At 51.3% G+C, this 16,639-nt stretch overlaps 1 protein-coding gene across 3 annotated transcripts; it reads left to right on the plus strand.

The window, feature by feature from the left end:
* The first annotated feature begins 1,190 nt into the window (after positions 1-1,190).
* Mcm2 (minichromosome maintenance complex component 2) lies at positions 1,191-15,763 on the plus strand. Of its 3 annotated transcripts, none has more exons than XR_004388282.1 (16): positions 1,191-1,269; positions 2,163-2,395; positions 6,094-6,269; positions 6,405-6,665; positions 7,424-7,643; positions 7,744-7,951; positions 9,728-9,862; positions 10,391-10,582; positions 11,180-11,273; positions 11,651-11,901; positions 11,993-12,119; positions 12,502-12,614; positions 13,455-13,706; positions 14,388-14,570; positions 14,741-15,253; positions 15,560-15,758. XR_004388282.1 is itself a non-coding variant. In XM_032906125.1 (16 exons), the coding sequence occupies exons 1-16, from the start codon at positions 1,264-1,266 to the stop codon at positions 15,250-15,252; spliced, it is 2,718 nt and encodes a 905-aa protein (XP_032762016.1). In that variant the 5' UTR covers positions 1,191-1,263; the 3' UTR covers positions 15,253-15,763. The 3 variants fall into 3 exon arrangements, 2 of the variants coding, with proteins under 2 accessions (XP_032762016.1, XP_032762015.1); XM_032906125.1 differs by having other exon boundaries at positions 14,741-14,896; positions 15,142-15,763; XM_032906124.1 differs by having other exon boundaries at positions 14,741-15,763.
* Positions 15,764-16,639: the final 876 nt, after the last annotated feature.

The following is a 16,639-nucleotide window of genomic DNA, read 5'->3' on the forward strand; positions in this document are numbered from 1 at the left end:
GGAAGAAGATACCTTTTTTTTTTTTTTTGAAGAACTGGGGGCCTGTCACGTCATTGGAGCTTGTAGGGGTCTAGGGGCCTAGGGTAGACTCAGTCAGCTTTTCAAAGAACATATCCTATTATGGTGGCATAATATGCCTTTTATTTTATTTTATTTATTTTTTAGTCTCTGGCATATAGACACAGTACTTACCTGCTCTGGGTAGCGCAGACAGACAGCTTGAGAGGGAGCTCCAGAAGGAAAGGGGCTATGGATTCCTGTCTTGGAGGTCATACTACTAGCCTATCTCCCTAAGTCATCCTTTAACACCTAGGGGCATCTCTCATATTATAAGGCCTGCAGATCCCACCTTCTGAGCTTCGTTCCTGATTTCCTCTCTGCCCTATTCTAGGTTCTATATGGAATTATTCATACTGTATATACAGCAGAAGTCCCACACTGCCCTGTGGCTGAGAACCAGATGCCTAGGACTGTTATTGGAACAGAAGCAGCCCTCTCCCTGGAAGTATCCAGCCTGTCTCTGCCCACTTGGCCAGGTGGGAGCTACTGGTTCATCTTACTCCTCAATCCCACAACCCCTCAGGTGACCTCATGTCGGGACAGAGCTCCAATTACCAGACAGACTGCTAATCTGCCATCTGAGCTCTTCCACCCTTCCTGGGCATTACAACATTACAAGTGTTGGACCAAGGGAGTGGTAGTCTCTAGATACTCTCCGGCCTGCACTCTACTACATCATGCACCATGTCCTTTCCACCTGAAACATCCTCCTTCCCCTACCTTTGTCACCGGCAGTATGATCCCTACTTTGACAAAAGCCCACAGCAGCCTGGGTACTTGAAGGATTGAAACTCAGTGTTTTGGGAGAGCTTGATGCCAAGTCAGGAAGAAATCAGAAAGCAGTCTCAGTTGCATCAAGTGGCCATACCGACACCAAGGTCACACGCTAGAAGGCCGGATTGGTCCTCAGAGCCACCAGTGACCCAAAGTCCCTTTTCATTGCCTATGATAAACTCTGAAGGGTTAAGCGTACAGGAGGCGTGGGCTCAGCCTTTTTGAAAGCTGTGGGCGGATTTCCAGGGAACGGGGCGGGGCTTCATGGTGTGGGCGTGCCCAGACATTCAAGCCCTCCTTCCGTCCTAGATAGACGCGGACGTCGTGACGTCTGAGTCCTCCCTGGAGCTTCCCGGGCAAGGGCGGGTCACGTGATCCGGTTTTCGCGCGAAAACCGGTGGCAGCTGGTGCGGTGAAGCTAGCGCAGGGATGGCGGTGAGTTGTGTGTCGATCCCGGGCGGGCGGTATTCAGCGTTTTCGGCTTGCTTGGCCCGTATCTCCTTCCAGTGGCAGGCCTGAGTGCGGGGCTACCTGCGCCGGTCTGGGACGGATCGTCTCTGCTCCCCTCATGTGTTCTTAGGCCCCGGGTCTCCACGCACTTTTGGTGGTGAAGATGCAGGAAATGGAACTCAGAATCTCGCGCATGTAGGGAAAGCAGGCTACCACGTAGCTGCATGCACCCCTACTCTCTTGAGAGTCTCATAGCTGGGCGGTGGAGGCGCACGCCTTTAATCCCAGCACTAGGGAGCTAGAGGCAGGCGGATCTTTGAGTTCTACAGAGTTTCTGGACGGCCAGAATACACAGAGAAACTCTGTCTCGGGGTGGGGGGGGGGACACACTCAGGGTCTCAGTAAGTAACCCAAGCTGGGCTTGAACTCTCTGAAGTGCGGATTAACCTTGAACTTGGCGATCCTCAGACTTCAGCCTCCAGGTATTCTGGATTACATTCCTGTGACGTCTGGCTGGGCCTTCCAATTTTTACTGTTAGCGTTGTCATGACTCATTAAAGGTTAAAGGTCTGTTCTTTCTACCATTCAGTTCTAGGATAGTGTTCCTAGATGCCTCTTTGTCTTCACCCTCTTGTTCCATTACCCAGCATCTTGTGGAGTTTGGGGTGAATGGGGTGTGGAGATAGATTATAAACAGGTTATAAAAATCTCCCTCCCTCCGGTTTTTCATGAGAGACACAGAGTGGTCTGAGGGGCTTCTGTGTCCTTGAGAACAACGCCTAGTGTACAGGAGACAGACTGTGGGAAGGCTCCATGGTAACTAGGAAGCTGTCACCCTGTGTCCCTCCAGTGTCTGACTCCAACTGTCTCTCTTGCAGGAGTCTTCTGAGTCCTTCTCGGCAGCATCTAGCCCTGCCCCTCAGCGGCGACGGATCAGTGAACCCCCCACTTCCAGCCCAGGCCGCAGCTCCAGACGTGCTGACGCTCTTACCTCCAGCCCTGGCAGAGACCTCCCCCCATTTGAGGATGAGTCCGAGGGGCTGCTGGGCACGGAGGGGCCTGTGGAGGAAGAAGAGGATGGAGAGGAACTCATTGGTGATGGCATGGAGAGGTATTTTCAGTCTGGGCTGTGGTTAGGTGGCTTAGCAGAAGGACCCTTGTGTCTGGTAGCCTGGCCTTGGGGACCCATGAGTGTATGAACCAACCTGGTGACTTTGCCTTTGAATGTGGTTTGGTTGGGATTGGGGGAGTGGGTGTTCGTTAGCTCACTGTATAGAGTTCAAACTAGATGCTAAGGCCCAGGCAAACCCCAGCCCAGGAGAACAGGACCCACAGAGTCTGATCTGAAGAGCCCTGCAGGGTGGCACCAACTCAGAAAGATGGGTTCAGTCAGCAAACTTGCACCAGCCTGCGTCAGGCTCTGGGTCCCAAGTAAGTGTTCAGGTTTGTAAGCAGACATACAGAAGGTCTGAGGCTGTCAGGAAACATCCAGCGGGATGTAGACCTGTGACCACATAGGAGCCTGTGTCACCTTCCCTTTGTACCTTTCCATAGGGGATATCGGAGGGCTATGAGCCTTCGTAGGGACTGTAATTTTCTGCTCCATTTGCTTTAAGCACCACCAGGCTACATATGAAGAGACAAGGTCTGCAATGAACGCCCATGTATGAAAGGAGTTGATACAGATCATCCTGGGCTCAGCGTCAAGGGCTTCCCTGCAGAATTGCTCTCAGGGGGCCTCCTGTGCCACCTCTTCTTATTCTTGTATTTGTACCTCTGGTTTTGTTTGGTTGTTTTTATTGTTGTTGTTTGAGACAAGGTTTCACTGCATAACCCTGACTGTCCTGGCTTTTATAACCTCTTCTTTAAAGTGAGAGACATTTTGGAGATGTCTGAGGACTATCTGACTTTGTATGGAAAGAGGCTAATTTCTATATATAAGCCTTATCCTTATATATACAGCACAGGGATGGTCCGTGCATGCTTTCTGAGCACCATTTTTATCACCCCCACTGTGGTCTCTTCTGCCTGTTGATCCCAGTTCTAATCATATTACTAGGGCTGGAATCACTGTGTTCATCCTTTTGTGCCAACATTTCACTCTGCAGTGTCTTCAAAGTAAAGTCTTTTTTTTTTTAACGTATTGAGTGTTTTACCACATGCATACCTATGCCTGCAGAGACCAGAAGAGGGTGTCAGGCCCCATTAAACTGGAGTTAATGAGGTTACTACTATGTGGATGGGAACAACTGAACCCAGGTCTTCTCCAAGAGCAGCCAGTCATTTTTTTTAAATGTATTATTTTTTTTTAATATTTAATTGCATGACTCACTGTGTGTTTGTGTGTGGGTGCATGTGCCATGGTATGCTTGTGGAGGTCAGAGGACGCCTTGCTGGAGTTGAAATTTGATGAAACCCAGATTGTGTGGTTTGTGGGCCTCAGTGTAGGCTAACTAGAACCTCACTGAGTGTGCTTCAGGTGACTGAGATCCTTTAAGGATCAGAACCCACTCTTCTCAGAAACTATTACATTCTGCACAGAACTAGTCTGCACGTCTACCTGCTTTGCCTTGCCTTTGGCGGTTTTGAAATTGTTTGTTTTGAGAGGGTAGTTTGAGAACATTAGCCAGTCACTCTGAGGAAGGGAGAACTCCAGGGGTCTGTTTCCCTAGTAGGTCCCTGCTTCTGTGGGGAGGCCTGTGGCACTGAGGAAAGAGCTTGCAGCCTGTTGCACTGCACTTGTCCCTTAGTCCTGATGATCAACTATAAAATCACATCACCCCTCAAAGATGAGATGGCACCACTTTGAGGGGACTCTGGGACTCGGGCACCGTAGGGAAGCTGGGCTTGGCCCTCCGTTAGATGATGCTTCCTTTCAAGGACCAAACACGCGGTCACCTGGAAAGAGACTGCTCAGACTTGAGCCACTGGGCGAGGGCTTTTCAGGCAGCCTGTCTGTCTGGGTTGTGTTCAGTTGGCGAGAAGGCATAGGGAGGGTGTCATCCTGGGACACACTGGGATCTGCTCTCTGACCTTTCTGGTGTCAAAGTCTTAGCACCCTCTAATTCCATTTCATTTTCTTTTTAAATTTTAAAAAATGATTTGTTTACTTTATGTGCGTTGGTGGTTTTATTTACCTGCACGTATATCTGTGTGAGGGTGTTGGGTCCCCTGGAACTGGAGTTACAGACAGTTGTGAGCTGGGAATTGAACCCAGGTCTTCCTGAAGAGCAGCCATTGCTCTTTACTGAGCCATGTCTCCAGCCCCTACTTCCATTTTCTTATCGGGAGTTAGGAGCTCTTTGGAGATCCCCCATATAAAAAAAGAAAAAAAAAAGTGTGTGTCCTCGAGTGTCTGGAGTTTATGCACATGGGTGTATAGGTGGCCGCAGAAGCCAGAAGAAAGTGTCAGATCCCCCCCTGAAGTTGGAGTTCTACAGGTTGGTTTATGAGCTGCCTGAACTGAGAGCTGGGAACTCAGGTCCTGCTGAGCCTTCTCTCCAGCCCAGCCCCCTCAATTATAAATGCACAGCAAAGTGTCTTCTCCATTTTTAGTGTGGCTCAGTGGCATTCATCTGCCTCAGTCCTCCAGAACTTTTTATTGTCTCAAAACTGAATCTCCCCCCAGAACACTGACTTCCTATCCCCATTTGGGTCTGACCCCTTAGGACCCCATAGGAGTTGTATGGCTTAATCCATTGGTGAAACGTCGTCGAGATTCATCCATGCAGGTTCACCTGTCAGAGTCCCCTTCTGTTTTAAGGTTGAGTGATAATCTACCCTGTGGGTTTGTCCACTGATCACCCTGGGATGTTACCTCTAACTCCTTTAAAGTTTGCCTTGACTGACCTCAAACTCTCAGATCTGCCTGATGGCCTCCTGGCTCCTGGAAGTAAGGCTGTGTACTACTACACCCAGTTAAAATGGTGGTTGTTGTTTTGCTGTTGTTTGATTTAAAAAGTTATATGTGGGTGTATCTGTGGGTACATACATTTGAAGTGCAGGTGCCCAGTATGGGTGCTGGGAATTGAATTCTTATTCTCTCAGCAAGAGCAGTTTGTGAGGTAGGTGCCATGGCACACACAGCTTTAATCCCAGCACTTGGGAGGCAAAGACAGGTAGATCTCTTGAGTTCCAGGACAGCCACAGCTACACAGAGAAATCCTGTCTAAAAAAAAAAAAGAGTAAGAGTAGTACATTGCTCTTTTAACCCCTGAACCATCTCTAGCCCCAGATGTGTTCACACTGTTGAGAGAAGTCCTGGTTAGCCAGTTAGTACCTTGCATATTTCCATTGGTGTCCTGAAATTCTAGAGATTTTCCCACTTTCGTTATCCAAAGAATTCTATTGCATTTATTAGGTTTTTGTACTTTCTGTCCTGTGTTCTGAGTCCCCCATTTCCTCCCTGGCTGTGACAGTTTTCATGCTTTCTAGTTTCTGATGAAAATGGTGCCAATTGGTGACTGTAAAAATGACCTTATTTGATACTTTGTTGGTAATTCTCTCAAGAGCAGGTTAGGTTGGGAGACTGCATATAGGGGAAGCATTGGCTGCAGCCATCACATATCACCAGCAGGTGGCGCTGTGGATGTGGGACTTGCTCTCCTGCCCAGACTCACGTGTACCTCATGCATACAGACGGACCCCCTTTTCCATCCTGGTGACTAGTGCTTCCTTGATGGAGTCCCTAAATCATTTTCTTGAACATTTCAACTTCCTGTTTGCAGCTGTCCAGCAAAGCCTGTGGAGCAGAACTAATTGTCAGGTGGGTTGTTTGAGGATTCATTGTCCACTGCTGGCCTCTTGCAGAGACTACCGTCCCATTCCCGAGCTCGATGTCTACGAGGCAGAGGGATTGGCCCTGGATGATGAAGATGTGGAGGAGCTGACAGCCAGTCAGAGGGAGGCAGCTGAGCGGGCTATGAGGCAGCGGGACCGTGAGGCTGGCAGAGGCCTGGGTCGCATGCGTCGTGGGCTGCTGTACGGTATGTGTGGTGGGCATCCCAAAGGTGCCACTTGGACCACCAAAGCCTCGGGAGTGGGGAAGACATGGGTGGCAAGTGTTGTGCAAAGGATGCTGGGAGAGACTTGCTCACAGGAGTTCCTTGCTACTACCCAAGACAGCGACGAAGAAGATGAGGAGCGGCCTGCCCGTAAGCGCCGCCACACAGACCGTGCCACAGAGGATGGCGAGGAGGATGAAGAGATGATTGAGAGTATTGAGAACCTGGAGGACCTCAAGGGCCACTCGGTGCGCGAGTGGGTGAGCATGGCAGGGCCCAGGCTGGAGATCCACCACCGTTTCAAGAACTTCCTGCGCACCCACGTGGACAGCCATGGCCACAACGTCTTCAAGGAGCGTATCAGTGATATGTGCAAAGGTATGTTCCCGATAGTCTGGGGTGAGGAGCAGCACTCACCATGAGTGAGGTCCTGGTTCCGTCTCAGCAGTAAAGGGTGAGGGTGGCCTGGCTTCTGTATCCTTCTGGCTTCGTTGTACCACACAGAGCACATAATGGACAGAAACATTTGGTTGCAAGGACAGAACCTGCGGAACCCAAGGTTTCCTCCATCTGCACCAGAGCTAGGCTGTTTGAAGACGTGCTTAAAAATGTATTAGTACCCTGTTTTGTTTTTTGGAGGGCTTATTTCTTTGTTTTGGTTTGTTTGGTAGGTTGGTTCAGTTCGGTTGATGGTTTTTGCAGTCAGGTTGAACCCAGAGCCTAGCGAGTGTTCTCCCACTGAACCACTCCCCAGCCTGTGCTTTACAACTTTGATCCAAAAGTGGGAGCATTTCTATGTGACAGTATTGGCTTTACAGGGTACAACAGCTTGGGGCTGTGGCAGCCCCTCCAGCAATGACAGTAGCTTCTCCATGGCCTGTGGCACTCTGCTCTGTAGCCTGAGGGCTCTCTCTATTTCTCCTGGAAATGACATCCCCAGAGCTCTGTGTGCTGTTAATATTATCACTTGGGTCTCTATTGCACAGCCACAGGTAGTGGGTCTAGGGTGTAAACTGGACTTTCTGTCCCTCTCAGGTTTGTTTTGGGTAGAGGGGTTTGGCCAGCAGGGTTCTAAGATGTTAGACACCTTCATGGCCCCCAGCTATGTCATTTGTCCCATCCACTATCCTCCTCAGAGAACCGGGAGAGTTTGGTGGTAAATTATGAAGACCTGGCAGCCCGGGAACATGTGTTGGCATACTTCCTACCTGAGGCACCCGCTGAGCTGCTGCAGATCTTCGATGAGGCTGCCCTGGAGGTTGTGCTGGCCATGTACCCTAAATATGACCGCATCACCAACCACATTCATGTGCGCATCTCCCACCTGCCCCTGGTGGAGGAGCTGCGTTCACTGAGGTGAGCAGTGTGGGACAGCGGGGCCTCATCCAGAGAGTGGTGAAGGAAGTGGCCCCATAGCCTCTGACGTCTCTGATGTGCTTGTTACCTCTCAACACAGGCAGCTACACCTGAACCAGCTCATCCGTACCAGCGGCGTGGTGACCAGCTGCACTGGAGTCCTGCCCCAGCTCAGCATGGTCAAGTATAACTGTAGCAAGTGCAACTTTATACTGGGGCCTTTCTGCCAGTCTCAGAACCAGGAGGTGAAGCCTGGCTCCTGCCCTGAGTGTCAGTCAACTGGGCCCTTTGAGATCAACATGGAGGAGGTGAGTAGCACAGACCCGCCGTGCTATCTTCAGTATGCAAGGCCTGGGCCATCTACAGGGCCAGAAGACTTTGAGGCAGTTAAACATGGCAGCACGAAGTAGATTGACCCCATGTCTTCAGTAATTCAGTATATTTGAAACTAGGTGATGTTCGGTGTGTCCACATTAGTGATCTCTAAAGATAGTGGCAAACAGGGCCACTTACACCTGTCCACCCCAGTAGAGCACCTACCTGCCTATCACATGGGCACCTGGACCGTCAGTCGTCTCATTTGGTGGGCCTGACTGGCTCCTGGTGCTTTGTGGGTGTGTCCAGGGTTATACCACCTTGGATCCTGCAGAGCCTTGCTTGGGAGACTGTGTACCTCCTGACTCTGAAATCCTGGGGCCAGCATGCATGCCTTTGTGCTTGTCTTCATCTGCAGCTGCCCCTCCTCTCCCCCACTGCTGCCTGGCTCTGGGAGTGTTAGCACTCATGATGCTTTCTGTGGTTCTGAGCTGTCTAGTTTAGAGCTGCCTGGCCAGGAGGTTGCCCATGACGGTGTTCAAGCCCAGGTCTGCTTTAACCTGGGTGACCCAGCTCCAAGGCTGCACTTAGCTGTAACCCTTTGTCCTTTGCAGCCCCACCTTAGCCGTGTCTCAAACTTGGACTTTGGCCCCAGGACACTGAGCTGTACAAAGAAGGGATTAACAAGTGGGGTCAAGTGTGTGCTGGCCTTGCTGGCTGCCTGGAGTGTTCCTTGGGTCTTTGTCTTGATTATGTTCTGGGAGGGAGGTTCCACGGCTCTCTTCTCATGTAAAAACAGGTGTTTGGAGGCTTGATTGTCTAAGGTCTCCTGTGCAGCAGTGTCCTGAGGATCAGGCGAGCATGACTGTGTGCTTCTTCTATTCGGACAGGGCCTCACTGTAACCATGACTAGCCTAGAGTTCACAGACATCTACCTAACGTTACCTCTGGAACTCTGGGCTTAAAGGTATACACCACCATGACCTGATACTGTGCTCTTTTAGCCACTGTGTCCTGTGGATCAGTCAGCTCTGGGTTCCTGTAACTAAACCCCTGGCGTCATTGACTTGAAGGAGGAAAGTTGATTTATGGCTTGGTTTTAGAGTTGGCGTTCGGGGTCAGTTGACCCTGTGGCTTTGGGCCTGTGTGTAGCCGTGATGGTGTGCAGTACAGCAAACTGCTCACCTCACATCGGAGACACAGAAGAGAACAAGAGACTAGCCAGGATGCTTCAGTCCCCTGCAGGGGTGTACCTCTATGACCTAAGGCCTCCCACAAGGCTCCATCGTCTCTCATACGTGGACAGAAGAATCAGTGCCCTACAAATAGGCCATGCGGGACATTTGCAGCCCAGGCTGTAGTATGTTTTCTCCTTTTTGGATAATAAACGAACTAGTGGGATGTTATGGGACATAGCACAGCTCTACCATGTGGTCTGCTGCTTGTGGGTGCTGCTGTAGATGCTGCATACCCATGGCCCAGCTCGACCCTCATAAGGTCATGCTTAAAGCCCAGCATCCCTTTCGGCCAACTGTGGACACACTTGAATCTAGGCTCTGGGGCACAGAACAGATGCTGGAGCCCGGGAGGAGGAAGACACTGCCTAGGGATGTGGCAGTGATGAGACTTGCTGAGTCATGCTTGGCCTGCCCTTTGGTCGGTCTCTGTGGCGATTGTGGCCCGCAGTAAGGTCAGAGCACATAGGAAAGCTGTGCTTGGAGGAGAGTGGTTGGCTGTGTAGGAACCATGATCTTCTCTATCCTGTGCAGACCATCTATCAGAACTACCAACGGATCCGCATCCAGGAGAGTCCCGGCAAGGTGGCAGCTGGCCGGCTGCCCCGTTCCAAGGATGCCATCCTCCTTGCTGATCTGGTGGACAGCTGCAAGCCAGGAGACGAGATAGTGAGTGAATGTTAGGAACTGGTAGTCTCTGCCATGGCCACTGGAGGTAGGGTGAGCTCAGCCTGGCACTCTTGAGTTAGGAGAGCTTTTCTCCTGCTGGTTGGACTGGTGGGTGCTCAGTTTTGCTGTGATATTACAAGAGTAAAGGTTTATCTTGGGTCGGCGCCCGAGGCCTTAGTTCATGGTGTTTGGGCCTGTGGCTGTGGATGTAGCTGCACATCTCATGGAGCCAGGAAGCAGAACTGGGAGATGTGTCAGTCTGGGTAGCTCCTCCCAAAAGCACAACTTAAGTGACCTCACTAACACTTTGTAGTTGTGCCAAGTTGAGAATGTAGCCTTTAATGAACAGCCCCTTCCTCTGCCCCTTGCTCCTGTGTAAAGAACAGTGAGACAAAGCTTGTGTTTCTGAGCTTGTTGGGGTGTTCGTCTTATGGGGAGCATGGGATGGAGATAGGGGAAGGCAGCACGGATGTGGGCCCTATCTTGGCTCAGGACCTCAGGTTGCACCCTTCGACCACCCTTTCCCAGGAGCTGACCGGCATTTACCACAATAATTATGATGGCTCACTTAACACCACCAACGGCTTTCCTGTCTTCGCCACCATCATCCTGGCCAACCATGTTGCCAAGAAGGACAACAAAGTGGCCGTGGGTGAGCTTACTGATGAGGACGTGAAGATGATCACCAGTCTTTCCAAGGATCAGCAAATCGGAGAGAAGGCAGGTGTCAGGGCAGGGCTACACCTCAGAACCAGGCACCCTACCCATTGAGTGGGGCCTCAGAATATGGGCCTTGGTGGCAGGCTCTGATACGGGGGCAGCAGCCCAGCTCTGTCGGGAGTTTGGACATCTAAGATCAAAGGTTACCTGAGGCAAGGGCCTTCATGACATGACAGAAGATTTCGTGTACCAGAAGGGCAAAGGCTCAGCTCCTTTTGACTGGAGCCTACTGTGTATGGTACCAAGCCCTGCTGGCCCGACGGTTGTACTGGAGACTGAGTATCTGGGGATGGGATTGTGGCTTCTGGGGATAACATGTGCAGCACTGTCCTCTGCCCCATGTCATAGATGCCAGTCATGGCCAGTTTTGCTGCTTTGAGCGTCTCATATTTTATTCGTGGTTCTATCTGGCCTCTAAAGGGAAAAGTCTGTTCTGGTTTCCGTTCCCTATCAGGACCAAAAGCAGCTTGGGGGAGTAAAGGAATTTATTTGACTTTTCACGCCCTAATGGTCGTCAGTCACTGAGAGAAGCAAAGTGGGAACTTAAATGTCTTGCCTGCCTGTTAGGTTTGCTCATGGGTCTCCCCCGTTCCTCAGATCTTTGCCAGCATTGCGCCCTCCATCTATGGGCATGAAGACATCAAGAGAGGCCTGGCTCTGGCCCTGTTTGGAGGGGAGCCCAAGAACCCAGGTGAGCCCCCCAGCCAGCTGTCCCTGAGGGGATTATAGGGTCTTTGTTTTAAGCGTGAGCATTAACAAGAGACTGAGGGAGCGTGGACTTGGCTCACCCTGGTCCACTCTGATGGACTGTCTCTGCTGGTTGGCTGGGGTCCGCTCTCAGGCTATAATCTCATCACCTCTCTGGTGTGCAGGGCCCACTCAGGGTTTTGTGATATGTCTGCTGTTTTGCTTATGCCCCAAAGCTCCATAGCCTATTTCTCTAGACTCAGCTTACTAGGGTCCTGGGGATGGGTACCCCCTGCTTTGCTGAGGAACAGGTTTGAGTTGGAGGGATCTAGCCTGCCCTCTGGCCCTCCTATCTGTCTCCATCCCGGTCTCCTCCTGCAGGTGGAAAGCACAAGGTTCGAGGTGACATCAATGTGCTCCTGTGTGGGGACCCTGGCACAGCGAAGTCCCAGTTCCTCAAATACATCGAGAAAGTGTCTAGCCGTGCCATCTTCACCACTGGCCAGGGTGCATCAGCCGTGGGTCTCACGGCGTATGTTCAGCGGCATCCTGTCAGCAGAGAGTGGACCTTAGAGGCTGGAGCCCTGGTTCTGGCCGACCGGGGCGTGTGTCTCATTGATGAGTTTGACAAGGTGGGTATCTGGGCTCTGGGGCTGAGCTCTCGGTGGTGAGGGGCTTTACTAGGTAGTGTCGAGGCCTCCTGTGATGCCCTGTGTTGTGCAGATGAATGACCAGGACAGGACCAGCATCCACGAGGCCATGGAACAGCAAAGCATCTCCATCTCCAAGGCTGGCATCGTTACCTCACTGCAAGCCCGCTGCACCGTCATAGCTGCTGCCAACCCCATAGGTATGCCGCTGTAGGATGGCCTGCGGATGGCCGCAGACACAGTCACCCAATGTCCTACCAGATGGGGACAGAGGAGGAAGGTCTTGGGAACCTGGGGTGATGGTCCATCTGTTCTTACACCACCTTTGGGTGCTTTGATCCTTTGCCTGGGTGCAGCCCCAGCCCAGCCAGTAGGTGACTCACACTCAGGGGCCCATTTATCTTCTGGGACTTTGCTTTGGAGAAGCTCTGGTTCTAATGGAATCAGGCATAGTGTCTCCAATCCCCTCCTTTTCCCCCCAACTCTGCCCTAGAGGCACCCTGGTCCTGGAAAAGCTTCCAGAACCCTGGAGGGATGGAAGGATGGATGGATACACTGAGAGTTTTCCTCCTCATCTTTCAGGGGGCCGCTACGACCCTTCACTGACCTTCTCAGAGAATGTAGACCTCACAGAGCCCATCATTTCCCGCTTTGATGTCCTGTGTGTGGTGAGGGACACTATTGATCCTGTTCAGGTACATCCCCATATCCCTGGTGCAGCCGTAGGTTCTGGGCCATTGCCTGGAGCTTGGGCTGTGCTGTGTGTGTGCTGGGTGGACAGGTCCTCACACCCAGGTGTCATCGTGACCTTTTATTGATTCCTCAGACCCTCCCTGGCTGCTTAGTCACAAACTATACCCTGTCCTGTCCCTTCCTCTAGCTCTGCCCTCTCACCCAAGGGGCTGCTGTTGTCTAGGTTGGTTGCTTATTTGCCTGCCAGTTAAAAGAATAAATTACACGGCACCTGTCCTCCATGGCGACCCACAAAAGCTCTGCTTTGTGGCCAGCACATGTTCTACATCCACCCTGCACCTGCTGTACAGGGGATGGCTGCTGTGACTGCCCCAGCCAGCTCTGCAGCTGCTGTCTCCATGTTAAATCAACCCATTGCCTGGTCTCCCAAAAGAGGTGACCCCGGGCTTTAAATGGGCTTTTTCCCCTGGAGTGCCCTCTTCCCCTACCAGATGCCTCTCAGACTGCCCTATGGTGAGAGACTCTTGGCCACTGGATTCACCTTGGTTCCATTTTTGTTTTGCTTAGCTTATTATTTTCCATTATCTTTTCTATGTTTATTTGCTGTTTTAAGACTAAGGAGTTTTTCTCAATTCCTTGGTTCAAGTCCTGTCTCCTCTCCTGAGTAGCTGGGATTGTCACTGGTGTATGGCTATCTCCTGCCCCTTCTCAAAGCCTAGCATTAACTCCATGCATGAGCCTGCCTAGCCTCAGTCACATGTGGCAGTCACTCTCCTTGCTGTGTAGCCTTTCCTGCCTTCCTATCCACACCCTTATTGTGCCTTCCTGATCTCCTGTCCTAGGATGAGATGCTGGCCCGTTTTGTGGTTGGCAGCCATGTCAGACACCACCCCAGCAACAAGAAGGACGAAGGGCTGACCAACGGTGGCACCACAGAGCCAGCCATGCCCAACACATACGGTGTGGAGCCCCTGCCTCAGGAGGTCCTGAAGAAGTATATCATCTATGCCAAGGAACGGGTCCGCCCAAAGCTCAACCAGATGGACCAGGACAAAGTGGCCAGGATGTACAGCGACCTGAGGAAGGAGTCCATGGTGAGCTGGAGGGGCACTGTGCTGGTTTTCTGACCCAGCTGCAGAGTGGGGTCAGAGCAGGCAGTATTAAGGAGGAACCCCTGGGGCTTGGCACCACTCTGAGGTGAGGGCCTGACTTGCATGGGCATAATACCTTCCCTAGCATTGGAAAAAGTGGGCGTTCCATGTCTTAACCACTGAGCTACAGTTGCGCTTTTAACTGTGTGCAAGAGTGTCTTAGTCTCTGATTGCTAAAGGTCTGTATTAGCTGGTGTGAGTTCCCTGTTTTGTACTAGATCTCAAGGCCACTGGGCCATCTTATCACACCTAACCAAGAAACCAGCTGGGGTTTTTTTGTTAACATTATCCACCATCTTCAAAGCCTTCAGCTCGGTTCATACACAAACGATGGCTTCACTCTCATTGTTCTGGATCACATAATGCTCCGTGTAAGCTAGACGCAGGTGTAACCGACCGGGGATACAGGCTAAGGGCAGAGCAGGCACTGGTTGGTGCCAGTGGTGGCCACACAGGCCAGGTTTTGCACCTGGCATTGGAGCTGAGCATAGCTGTAGATGTTGCTCCATTGGCCCCCTTGGCTCTGGCTGCCTGGCGTTTGCCTCTGGTACTTTCTCCTCCTCCTCTTCCTTCTCTCCTTCCTCTTCCTCCTCCTGAGGAAAGCCTCAACATTGTTCTCTGCAGGCAACAGGCAGTATTCCCATCACAGTGCGACACATCGAGTCCATGATCCGCATGGCAGAGGCCCATGCACGCATGCACCTGCGAGACTACGTGATGGAAGATGATGTCAACATGGCCATCCGCGTGATGCTGGAGAGCTTCATTGACACCCAAAAGTTCAGTGTCATGCGCAGCATGCGCAAGGTGGGTATGGCTGAGGCCTGGTTCCTGGCCTGTTTTAGGGACTGGAAGACTGGCCTGGAGCCTTGGTTAGCTGTGGTCTAGGCATATCAGGGAAGCTTCTTATGCCATGAAGGTGACCTGACAAGACCCGGCAAGTGAACTGGCTTCTGACCTCTGTCCTCTTCCCGCAGACTTTTGCCCGATATCTCTCCTTCCGTCGGGATAACAATGACCTGCTGCTCTTCATACTGAAGCAGTTGGTGGCTGAGCAGGTGACATACCAACGTAACCGCTTTGGGGCCCAGCAGGACACCATCGAAATACCTGAGAAGGACCTGACGGACAAGGTATGGAAGAAAGGGCAGGGTCAGGGCTTGTTGCTCTGGGAGCTTGTGGCCATCTTTGGTACGCTTACTGGGTAATAGGCAGTTGAACTAGAGATAGGCACAGGGAAACCGGTATCAGCAGCCTTGTCCGAGTACCTGTGAGGCTGGAGAAGCTCCGGTTTGGAGCTCTGAACCAACACAGCCCTTCCAGAGATGAGGGCTGGCATCTTCCCCTGCTAATGGCTCTGATGCCATTTTTTCTTCAGGCCAGGCAGATCAATATCCACAACCTCTCCGCCTTCTACGACAGCGACCTCTTCAAAATCAACAAGTTCAGCCGTGACCTGAAACGCAAGCTGATCCTACAGCAGTTCTGAGGTCAGCACAGGACTCTGTCTGGACGAGGCTCAGTCACATTCTATAGACACAGCCCACTTCCACCAGGGGCTCTGTGCCCTGTCGGGGTGGGGTGATGCTCAATGCAGACCTTTACCCATGAGCCCCTGGGCCAAGGGTGAAATGACTGTACTTATTCTCCTGCCCCTCTCTAGAGCACTCTTCTTGACCAGCCCCTCTGTTTCAGGCTCCTTAGAAGGCTGGGGTTGTGTTCAGGTGACAGAATTTACCAAAACCATTGCTGCTTTGCCATGAGTTGTGTTTCTGGACTGTTTCTTCCCCTTTTAGATAAAGAGCAACTTAGAAGTGTTTGCACACTTTTCCAGAACGTTCTTGGAGCCTGTGATGGAGGAGCACAAGACCCTGCCTGCCGAGGGAGGGCCCATGCTCCTTGTGCTGATTTTCTTCCTGCCTAGCCAGTGCCTTCATTCGCTTCTTGTACAGTTTCTTATAGTTTATTTTTTAATAAATTTGAATACAACTTAAATAGTGCTCTTCCTTTGGTTCTGGTTTAGTGGGCCAAGTAGGCTTCCCTTGAGCTTTTTGAAGGCCTTTTCTGCCTACCCTCAGTTTCAACATGAAGTAGATCTGGTTCGATCTGCTTTGTGGACGTGTCCTATACTTTGGGTTTTAAATGTCTCCCTTAAGGGTCATTGCTAGGGCTGGAGAGATGGCTCAGTAGTTAAGAACACTGACTGTTCTTCCAGAGGTCCTGAGTTCAATTCCCAGCAACCACATGGAGACTCACAACCATCTGTAATGGGATCCGATGCCTGCTTGTGTATCTGAAGATAGTGACAATGTACTCACATACATAAAATAATATACATAAAATAAATAAATCTTAAAAGGGGGGCGGGGGAGGTCATGCTATGAGGCAGCCACTTTTCAATTCAAGGTCTCACCATGTAACAGCTGGCTAACCTGGACCTTAGTGAGGAGTTCTGCCTGTCTCTGCCTCCTGGAGTTAAAAGCTTGTACCACCCACTAGTCTTGCTCACTGCTAATTCACCAGCTTGGAGTCTTGTGGGAGGAAGTGAGTTATTGCACCCCGATGTAGCCTTTGCTTCCAGGGTACTAGGAGCAAGATCTGCCACTGTGAAGTTTGTTCTCTGTACACTCAAGCCGACAGGCCATGGGCAAATCTTTGGAACTTAGCCCCAAACCTTACTTGCTTAAAAGCTGATTATCTCAGGTGATTGGTCACCAGCAGAAAGCTAAGTAAGGCAAGACACGGCTGTTACACACACACAACTGACATCTTTATAGTAATGGGCTCTTGTGTTCAGACGAGATACCTCTTTACCCATTCTTCCTGCTTCCTAGGAAGCTGCAGACCCTTCTGCATTTATAGTCTACAGGGCTGGT

Source organism: Rattus rattus, chromosome 6 (assembly GCF_011064425.1).
Source record: "Rattus rattus isolate New Zealand chromosome 6, Rrattus_CSIRO_v1, whole genome shotgun sequence".
Lineage (NCBI taxonomy): Eukaryota > Metazoa > Chordata > Mammalia > Rodentia > Muridae > Rattus > Rattus rattus.